Below are 11,430 nucleotides of genomic sequence, written 5' to 3' on the forward strand. Positions count from 1 at the left end.
ATTTCGACCTGATAGAATGAATTATAAATGTGTATATGTATATTTTTTTTACTTGGGCTGGGTTTGGCCGGTTCGGTTTGGGTTCATTGGGTTAGAAAACCCCTAGGCCGAAATCAACCCAATAGGAGCGGGTTGGATCTTTCTCAACCCATACGTATTTCGGCCCATAAAAAAATGGCCATGTTTCGACCCATTTCGGGTTGAGTTGGCCCATTTCCAACCCATGCTCACCCCTAGTTCAAAGGACATTTTTAAGGACCTTAAAAGTTTAGGGGCATCATTTGGTACATGTAAAAGTTCAGGACAAAAATCCTAATTAGCCTTCATTTAGAGTGTGTTTGGAAGTAACTGTGTAATTACTACTAGGATAATTACTAGGGTAGTAATTACAATATATTGTAAAATGCAATGTATGTTTGGATATGAGCTGGTAATTGCATATGAATTCCTAATATCTTGTTTGGCAAAATAGTTAGTAATTATATAGGAAAATAATATTTTTAGTAATTACACAGTAATTACATTCAATTCTCATGAGGGGCCATGATAATTGAAGAGTGTAATTGTAACTCTTCAATTACTTCCAATTATATACAGTATAATTACATAGTCAAACAAACATACTAAATTGTATAATTACCTGAAATTACACACAAATTCAATTACATTGTCCTTAATTAAAATTAGGGAGTGTTAGTTTAAATTCAAATAGCGTTTGAAAATCGTAGCTGCTCTGAAGTCTGAACTCAAAGATGGCTTCTCCAATGGCTTATTCTGGTCTGGAGGACAAGGATCTCGACGACGCCGCGTTGTGGGCTGTAATTGACTCAGCCGTGGCCGCCTCGGCTTCCTCCAAATCTCGCAAGCCTATCGCTATCAAATATCCTAGTCTTAATCCCAATTTTCGTTCAAACGCATCTCCTCCATTAATGCTCACCAAGACCACTGCAAACCCTTACTGCACTAAACCTGCTTCCAAGTCCAAGTTCTGCACTGAGGGTGAGGTATTGGAGGAGGAACCTTGGGTTTTCTGCCCGCCGAGGAAGATCCAGAGGACCTGCTCTTCCGAAGTTAGCGAGACAAGCCCTCTCGCCGTAGTTAGGAATGTGCAGCGCACGCCTACCACGACAGCCTATTCCACTCCGGAAAAGTATATGTCGCCGGAGATCGGAAGGTTCACTTCCTCAGAATGTTCACCCGGTATTAGTGGGAGGAGTCAAGACAGGGAGTGTTCAGGGCAGCACAGCTTGTCCGGCATGTTTCCGTCCGTTTCATTATTTAAGGAGTACCAAAACGCGGCTATGGCGGTAACGTCTTCTACACATTTTGTGCATAGCTTTATTATTATTATTAATATTATTGTTGTTGTTGTTTTTTTTTTTTTTTTTTTTTTTTTTTTTTTCTATCAAAGGAAGCGATTATTGAAGTTGTGGGTTTTTGTAAATGCATTCCCTGAGAACTGCTTGAATTCTAGCAGTGCATTGTGTCTTGCACATTTTAATTTTAATTTATTTTTTATTGAAATTTTAGAGATTTAAAACCTACGAAGGAGAGTATAAATGGTCATATAACATTATTTTATTGTTTTCGGGGAAAGATACTGTTTATCGAAATAAATGGTCAGATACAATAACAAAAAGTTGAGAAAGTAAAGCAGTGAAAGAGTGACAATGAGTTGAATGGAAGTCATGACTAAATCTTTCATTAAGAGAGTATAAATAGGATTTTACAGTAGAAGCTTAGGGAAGCTAAACACTAACGGATTTCTACAGCTGTAACACAAAAACAATTGGAGGTAGAATGTCCCCAATGCTACACGAGGAACACAGTCAACAGTTACATTTTGGGAAAAGGAAGGATCAGAAGAGGCATCAGTTAATTGCTTTTGGGAAGCTGTTGACTTGAGCTACCTGTAGACAATCAGAAATGACTTGGAGTTGGAGTGATAGTCCAATATTAGATTCTCAAATTAATCTATGACTAAGAACTAGAGACTCCATATCCCTTGAGCTTACATAACATTATTTTGCACTAGGGTTAAACAATAACAATAATTTATGATTGTTTTGTTTGTTTTAGTGGGAATTTGTCTTGTCTGTGTCAAGTAGGAACTAGGGTTAAACGATTGGAGTCTTGTTGTGGCAATGATCGGTATTGAAACAGAGGATACGGAAATCCCTTCGTCATCAGGTGTGAAGTCGCATATGCACGATTGAGGATGTGCCTTTGTGCCAGTTATCACACTTGTGCAAATCTTCCTTGAAGATGTCCTTTCATACACCAAATTAGGATTATCATCCAATGATGAGCTGTATTTTTCTCACCAATCAGTGCCTTTCTCTTGTAACCGTTCCCTCCTATTTATTCTCACGTTTTCCTCATTTGTAATTTGAGCCAATTAATACAGTCAATAAAAGGAATAATTTTAGTCTCTTGTCTCTCCATTTAACTTGGTATCAGAGCTCGTGATTTGTATCCATGGCTTCCCCACAAGAATCTGATACAAACTCCTCTGCAACAAACAAGAGTGTTGCTCAACCAATCACATTCACATCCACCATTCCTGGAGTCAACATCCTTCACCACCGATTTCCCTTCCATTCCTACATCAATTGTAGCCTACTCTCTTGCATCTTCTAGTCAAGCCCCTGGCTTCTTTCTTTCTTCCAATTTGGCTCCTCTCACACTAAAACTTGATCGCACATTTTATTCCTTTTGGAAATTCCAAGTCTGCCCTTTGAGCTCATGAACTTGATGGATACATTCTCGGAACTAAAATATGCCCACCTCAGTTTGTTAACAACACAACAAGAGGAATCTCGCCAAGTTAACATTGGGTACCCCAAGACCAAACCATTGTAAGTTGGCTCATGAACTCCATATGTGAATTCATGTTTGGTCACATTGTTCGGTGCCAAACATCCATGGAACCATGGGACGCTCTTGAACTTCTTTTTGTCACTAGCTCCAAAGCCAGTACTCTACAACTTTATTTTCAACTCCAATCTATCAATAAAGGAAATCTTTCAATCCACGACTATATGCTCAAAATGCGCAACTTGGCAGATAACCTCTTTGCTGCTATCCAACTTATATCTGATGAAGATCTTATACTCTATATCCTTGGGGTCTCGGTCATGACTATGAAGCAATGGTTATCAATCTTAGCTCTCGCCATGAACAACTTACTTTTCAGGAAGTCCAATACATGCTTCAAAGCCAAGAGATGCATTTGGATCAACTCAATGCTCCTACTGACCAAAGACTCCCTAGTGCCAATTTCGCATCTCAACCTTGAGGCCTCCAAATCTTCCTGGCTCCTCATCTCAACCTTTTGTTGGTTGTGGTTTTAACAATAGAGGTTGTGGTTGTGGGTGAGGTGGTCGAGGAAATCAAACAATATGTCAACTATGCACTCATCCTGGCCATGTTGCTTCCAAGTTCTATCACCGCTTTGATATTTCCTTTCAAGCACCCGTGGGCTCAAACTCTTCCCCACTAAACTAGCAAAACAACATTGGTCATTTCTTCAATAACTCCAACAACTCAGGTAATCACCAAGAAGCTTTTCTCTCCTCAACTGATACCTTTGATGAGAATGTGTGTGTTAGGTCTTAGGGTATAAATAAAGAGGGTAATTGGGTAATTGTAATGGGAGGGATTGATGCTATATATATGAGTGAGTAAGGAGGGTAATAGGGTAGAGAATTATTTTGCTAAAGTGAGCATTAGCTCTTGGGAGAGAGTTGGGTCTCTCGAATACCCAGCAACTTGTTCTCTTTTCATTCCAATATTTTTTTTTTTTTTTTTGAAAAAAAGAAAGAGGCCAATGACTAAGATTGACCCCTCCCCCGACATATATAGAAAGCCTCACTTGTGGCGGAGGAATACCATGATTACAAGTGTTCTATCACAAACATATAAAACATTTAAAACAAAATCACAACAGCTAGACATAAACAAAACATGTACTGTTATACCACACTACACAACAATCTCCAGTCGCTACTCAAATCTAAGAACGAAAACTGCTCAAAACTTTTAGTTTTATAAACCCAAACAGCTGTCCAAAATCTAACTTTTTCCCACAAGTCTTCAACTGGGGCTTCAATCCCTTCAAAAATTCTGTTATTTCTTTCAAGCCAAATAACCCACATAATTGCTAGAACAGCTGTCCTCCATAGGTATGATCTACCCTTTCTACCCCCCACCTTGCTCACCATCATTAATGAAACTGATTGGGGAAATACCCATTGTATTCCAAAGTCGTTCAGGAGCTTTATCCAAAGTTTTTGAGTTAGACAACACCCTAAGAACAAGTGAGCCACTCCTTCACTACTTTTCTTACAACAAACACACCACCCCGGGGACAAGCAAATAAAAGGTCGCCTCTTTTGCATCATAGGGTGCACATTGATTTTTCCTAATGTGACCAACCATCCAAAGACTTTCACTTTAAAAGGACACCTGCTTTTCCATAAGGTCTTCGTCCAAAACAGATCACCAAAATCCTGGCTGAAGTAAACCAGTTGAAAGCTGACTTACAAGAGAAAATTCCACTAGGATCTGGTTTCCATACTCTACTATCCTCTGATATGTTGAGCAGCCTAATATGTTCCAGTAGTTGCAGTAATACAATAAGATTAGGCATTTCTCTCTCCATCAAATTCCTTCTAAACTTAAAATTCCAACTTGCAACACAATTTCCTACCTCTCCTTCAATGGCAACAAGATCTTTTATAGTCGAGTTTTTCGCTTTTGATAACACTGCCAGATCCGGAAATCGATTCTTTAATGTTGTATCTCCAATCCATATATCATTCCAATATCAATATATCAACTCTATTATCTCTACTTTTGCTACTGTTGTACCGAGATGAAAGGAAATTCCTATATGTGTGGTACATAGATATCGGGGCTACCAACCACATCATAGCAGATGCATCAAACTTGCAGCACAAATATGATCAAAAAGGTATACCTCATCTTGTCATTGGAAATGGCTAGTCCTTATCAATTACTCAAACTTGTAAAAGCATACTTTCTGCACCACACTCTTCAAATTTTCTACATCTTAAAAATATTATGTGTGTCCCACGAATAACTAAGAACATGCTTTCCATTTCTCATCTGACCCGTGACAAATATGTTCTCGTTGAGTTTTATGATGACTGTTGTTTTGTGAAGGATCGAGCCACGGGGAAGGAGTTGCTTTGGGGAGTGCTTAACAAGATTATATCAGCTACATATTAAAAATATTCTGTGTGTCCCACGAAAAACTAAGAACTTGCTTCCCATTTCTCATCTGACCCGTGACAAATATGTTCTCGTTGAGTTTTATGATGACTGTTGTTGTTTTGTGAAGGATCGAGCCATGGGGAAGGAGTTTCTTCGGGGAGTGCTTAACAAGATTATATCAGCTACATATTACACAATCATCTTCTCCATATGTTCCGCTCAAATCATCTAGTCCACCTTTGTCTTCTAGTTTTTCTTCTGTTCAAGTTCCATCGAGTCTGTCAAAACCACCACTGTCAATGGGAACTTTCGTCGAGTGCTACTCTAGAACTGATTCATAGAGAACCTCAGAATACACACCTGGAACTAAACTAAGGCACATCTAAATTCGGTTCCAAGTGACCGGTTTATTGACTCAGCATTTCCTACAGGATATTTATTTACTATGGATAGAGTTTCCCCAACGGCAGAGGTGCCCTCCGGTCTCGGTGAGTTCACACTCGCTTGTTGTCTTGTTCTCTGCCGCGAACAGGGATCACTCGCTAGCTAGGTCAGATTGGAGCAACCTTTTTTGAGAACATTTTTACCACCCATATTCGAGGACAAGGGGCGAAACGACGTCTCGATCTACTACCTCTCTAGGGGCAGTAAGAAATACATCTATTTTCCTGAAGGAAAAAGCAAATAGCAGGAAAAAAGACTACGTAGGCAAAGGCAAAGATCGAAGTGAAGGGGAGATTACATCTAGCTCACCCTAATCAAAAAGTGGGAGAGGAAAGTTTGGAATGGATAGGAATGACTCACCCTACCCTTCCTTCAGAGCGTATAACAAGTTAGTTAGTGGAGAGTCTTTACTTGTTGAATTAAAATTTGATGTTAATGTATGGCATTAACGCCTTGGTCATCCTAATATCAATGTAATGAAAGTCATGTCAGCTAATGAAAAAGTTTCATTTAAATCTGCTATTCTTTTTTTGTGATGCCTACCATATAGGAAAATCAAAGCATAATTATTATGCAAGTTCTCAAACTAGTACAAGCAAACCCCTTGAGTTGATTCACTTGATGTTTGGGGTGCTGCTTCAATCCTCTCCAACGATGGATATGGATACTATGTCTATTTCATTGATGATTTCAGCAATTTCACATGGACTCCACTCAAACTAAAATCTGAAGTCAAAGAAATCTTTATTAATTTCCAAAATTTTGTTGAAAGAAAGTTTCATATTAAGATTAAAACCCGCCAATCTGATTGGGGAGGTGAATATAGAAGTCTTGCACATTTTCTTCAGTCCATAAGTGTCCATTTTCAACACCCTTGTCCTCACACTGACCCTCAAAATGGCAAAACCGAAAGAAAGCACTGTCATATCATTGAAATGGGACTTACACTCCTCTCACAAGCTTCTCTATTGCTTCATTATTGGTGTGAATCTTTTAGTACAACCACCTTCCTCACAAATCACCTATCCACTCACACCTTAGTTCACAAATCACCATTTGAAGTTCTCTTCAATACTTATAGTTTCTCAAGGTGTTTGGTTGTGCTTGTTTCCGTCATCTTAGAGCTTACAACAAACATAAGTTTGATTTCAAGTTTGCAAAATGTGTTTTCCTTGGATATAGCCTTCATCACAAAGGCTACAAGTGTCTACATCCTACTGGCCGCATCTATATAGCCCAAAGTGTCACCTTTCATGAGCAATAATTTCCTTTCTCTGTTGGTTTTCATATTCCCAACTCTCCAAGTCAATCGTCTTCCTTTGAAATAGTCAACACAGTCAATTGTTACCCTCTTTTTGCACACTTCAACAGGATAATGATTGTGCAACTCCTGCACCAGCTGAAGAATCCAAAGTTCAACAATCCCCGTTGCATCTTCACCTCCTCATGGTATACTTTCCTCACCTCAATCCTCTAATATTCAACATGAAACTGCAAGGTCAGTCACATTTTACCCATCCATCCCTCTCGGCATTTATCTCCCGTTTGAAAATCCCTCTCCTCAATCTACATCTTCCTCGTCATCATCCTCAACCACATATAAACCACCTTCACTCCCCACTCATCCCATGATCACCCGATCCAAAGACCAAATTTTCAAACCAAAAACATTTTTAGCCTCCCTTATCTCCGAACCTACCTTTGTCCTCCTCATTGTCATCCCTGCATCTGCTTTTGAAGCTCTTGCTATACCAGCCTGGAAAAGTGCTATGGATGATGAATTTTTTGCCCTCATAAAAAATTAGATTTGGACCTTGGTACCATTTCATGACACCATGCACATTGTCGACAATAAGTGGATTTTTCAGCTTAAATTCAATGCTAATCGAATGGTTCAGTGCTATAAAGCGCGCCTTGTTGCCAAAAGATTTCAACAACATCCTAGTATTAACATTTTGAAAAATTTAGTCTCGTGGTTAAGCCAACCACTATTCGCCTCATTCTCACTTTGGTTGTCACCTACAACTGGGACATTCAACAAATTGACATTAGCAATGCTTTTCTAAATGACACTATTGATGAAGAAGTTTACATGTATCAACCAGTCGACTATGTTGATCCTGCTTATTCGAATCATGTCTGCAAACTCAATCGAGCCCTTTACGGGCTTAAGCAAGCTCCTCGCGCCTGGTTCGATCGTCTTCAGACCATTCTTCACCAACTTGGCTTTCACAACTCTGTCTCGGACACCTCTTTGTTCTATTTCAATCAAGGTGATGCTTTCATGTTTGTTCTGGTTTATGTTGACGATATTTTTCTTACTGTTACTAAGTCACAACAGGTTACATCCATTATTTCTCAACTCAGCTCAGTGCCTCCTTTGCTCTCAAAACCTTGGGCCCAGTTCATTATTTTCTTGGGTTTGAGACCACTAGGGGGCTGATGGTATTCACTTGTCACAAACCAAATATACAATTGATCTCCTTTCTCAAACCAATATGATTCATGCCAAACCGTGCCTCACTCCTATTAACCAAAGCATCTCTTTGAGTTTACAAGACATCAAACCATTAGCATATCACCCTTTATTGTAGCATAATATGTGCTCTTCAATACCTCACTCTTAGCAGACCAGATATTACTTTCACAGTCAACAAATCGAGTCAATTCTTACAAGCACCTACTCAAAATCATTGGCAAGCATGTAAGAAGGTTCTTCGGTACTTGGTAGGGAGTCTTGGAGAAGGAATCAAGTTCACACCAGCAACTAATCTCTCTATTGAAAGTTTTTGTGACTCAGACTGGGCTAGTTGATTGGATGACCGCAAATCAACAATCAGACACTGTGTATATCTTGGTGGAAATCTGATAAATTGGAGCTCTCAAAAACAAACATCGGTAGCATGCTCAAGCACCAAATCCGAATGTAGAGCCCTTGCTCAAGCTTGGACCGAGATAGTGTGGCTGCAATCCTAGCTCAAAAAAATTTGAATCACTGCCAAAAATTCAACCATTATCTGGTGTGACAATTCAAGAGCCCGACAGTTAGCCTCAAATCCAGTATTTCAGACCAAGCATATCGAAATAGATGTTCATTTAACCAGAGATAAAGTAGCAAGCAAAGAAGTTGAAGTTAGATGTCCCATCGAGTGAGCAAAGAGGAGATACACTCACAAAGTCCCTGTCAATTGCAAGCGTTCAATATTTAAAGGACAAGCTAGCTGTTGTAGTTCCTTCAACACATTATAGCTTGAGGGGGCGTATTGAAACAGAGGATTTGGAAATCCCTTCGTCATCAAGTAAGGAGTCGCATACGCACAATTGAGGACGTACCTTTTTGACCGTTAACACAGCTGTGCAAATTGTCCTTGAATATTCCCTTTCGTACACCAAATCAGGGATCATTTATCATCCAATGATGAGCTGTATTTTTCTCACCAATCAGTGCCTTTCTCTTGTAACCGTTTCCTCCTATTTATTCTCATGTTTTCCTCATTTGTAATTTGAGCCAATTAATACAGTCAATAGAAGGAATAATTTCAGTCTCTTTTTTCTCCCTTTAACTATCGGAGTCTCTCTAGACTTGTTTGTCTCAAGTATAGGAAGGATGTTTGTTTAGCATCTTATTCTCTCTTATCTTATGTCTGTTTCATGATCAGGCCTTTGTTTGTAATGTGAATGCAGCATATATATAATCAGAAAGATGATTCGAATGATAAGGAAAATATCTTTCCAGTTTACTCCAGTCTTAGAATTCCGTATAGCAGATTTTTAAATTCAGTAATGTCATTTTCCATAATTAATTAGTTATTTAATTTGTGTGGTTGGGCATTCCGCTTTGTGTGGGCCTATTAATTGCTTAGGAAGGTCCTAACATCCTGGTTGTTTAAAGGATTATGACAATCAATTTGGTCCCTTTTGTAATTCATATGGTTACCTGAGGTGGTTTCCTAATTTTTTTTGTTTTGGATTTCTACTTAGTACATGCTTGTCAATTTGAACCTGTGCCTGGTTTTTTTGGATCTAATTGTCATTTCAATCGACAGATATTGGAGAAAACTGATTACACTATGATATCTGGAAACCCTTTCATAAAAAAAACAGGTAAAACATTGTGACTTTCTTTTTGTGAGTTTCAAGATCAAATAAAACTGAGGCACAATTTTCCTATAGGTTGGAGGAAGATATCATTTTACTTTAATCTGTCTTATGAAATCAAAGACAAGACAATTGAGTTTGATGAGAACCGTAATGTTCAGCGTGCTGAATTCGTGGTTCGAGCCTTCATGCAGTATGTGTTCTGGCTTTCAAGAATTAATTTTTTATATAGTCACAATTTTATTTAGAATCTTTTTTCACTATTCTTTACTCCCTTCCTACTGCTTGCTTATTAGGGGTGGTAGGTTTTCTGATGGATGGGGTTCATGTGAGCGGCGTGAGAAGAGATTTTTGAAACCAAATCATGATATTCCCAGTACAGCGGAGACCAGAGCCAAAAATAAAGCATGCCAGGTATGTATTTAATATTTCTGCCTTCTGGTTGCAATTATTAAAGGGCTTGCATAGTGACAATACAGAGGACAATGTTATGCATATTTAGCTATGTCCAACTATAGTTTAGTATCCATAATTTAGTTCAGTCTTGATGCATGCTTTTGCATGGTTATTTCTCTTTATGTCTTCAGCCTTGCCTTCTTTGAACTGCAAACCTTACTTCCTTTTTATAGTCATATTTTTTATCTAGTGATAAGGAAATTATTGAGCTCCTGATGGAAAATTAGCAGTTGATAGGTCCTCTATTGGGATTGGACTACATCTCAAGACAAAAGTAATATGATGGGGTTTATTCGATGTCTCTTATCTGCCTCCAGACTTCATTTACTTGAGAGTAATTTAATTGCTCAATGAAACTCCATTGTTTTTTGTCCATTAATAGACAATACTGTCAGGTTTCCTGTCTCATAGTTCTAGCACAAGGAAACATGACCTGCTCTATTAGTTTATATCTTCTGAATTTGATTCAATTTTCGTCTTCATTTTATAGCATGATTTCATTCAGTTGGTCAAGTCATCTATTTTGCAGCGTTTGTTCTGTTAAAGGGAAATGCATTTTTTCTAATTTGCAGGACCTGCTAGGAATAGGAGAGTATAGACCTGGTGCGGGACAGGTCAATCGATAAAGATGATCCCATTAATTGTCACTATTGCTCAATGAGTAAGCAATGGATCATGAAAATCGATAGATTCACTCATAGGCAAAGGACTAGAAGTTTATAATAATAGTAGAACAGTAAATTTGTGATTAACTGATGTAATTTCTTTCTTTGCTCTACACTGAAAAGAGTGTTACGGAATATATAATAGATTAACAAACTAGAACAATTGAGGACTCAAAAATGCCAACAATACTCACTCGTCCACTGTATGATGTATTAATTTTCGGTGATATAGGTGTCCAATTGCAGTCTTGTTCTATTTTTTGTTTTTTTTTATTCTTTTTTCATATAAAACTGTTTTCTTATGGAATTCTAAAACAAGATTCAAACTCAAATGTTGGTATCGGCGTTGTCAGTATAGATACTGGCCGCAGATTTCTAATATGAACATTATACTTTTTGAGGATCGGGTTGCTGTTTTGGGAGCTATTGTTTAAAAGGAAACAGTTTCTGCTATAATTCTGTTGTATACACTCTTTTTGAAAATAAAAGATGAATGATATTATCCAATGAAATTTTTGGATCAGTCGCA

General features: G+C 38.2%; 1 protein-coding gene across 2 annotated transcripts; it reads left to right on the plus strand.

Moving 5' to 3' along the window:
* The first annotated feature begins 678 nt into the window (after positions 1 to 678).
* On the plus strand, positions 679 to 11,157 carry LOC115697971 (uncharacterized). 2 transcript variants are annotated; one of them, XM_030625145.2, is made up of 5 exons: positions 679 to 1,307; positions 9,729 to 9,786; positions 9,856 to 9,973; positions 10,077 to 10,194; positions 10,809 to 11,157. In XM_030625145.2, the coding sequence occupies exons 1-5, from the start codon at positions 753 to 755 to the stop codon at positions 10,860 to 10,862; spliced, it is 903 nt and encodes a 300-aa protein (XP_030481005.1). In that variant the 5' UTR covers positions 679 to 752; the 3' UTR covers positions 10,863 to 11,157. The 2 variants fall into 2 exon arrangements, with proteins under 2 accessions (XP_030481005.1, XP_030481007.1); XM_030625147.2 differs by lacking the exon at positions 10,809 to 11,157 and adding an exon at positions 10,467 to 10,764 and having other exon boundaries at positions 691 to 1,307.
* The last annotated feature ends 273 nt before the right edge of the window (positions 11,158 to 11,430 follow it).

Source organism: Cannabis sativa, chromosome 7, assembly GCF_029168945.1.
Source record: "Cannabis sativa cultivar Pink pepper isolate KNU-18-1 chromosome 7, ASM2916894v1, whole genome shotgun sequence".
Classification (NCBI taxonomy): domain Eukaryota; kingdom Viridiplantae; phylum Streptophyta; class Magnoliopsida; order Rosales; family Cannabaceae; genus Cannabis; species Cannabis sativa.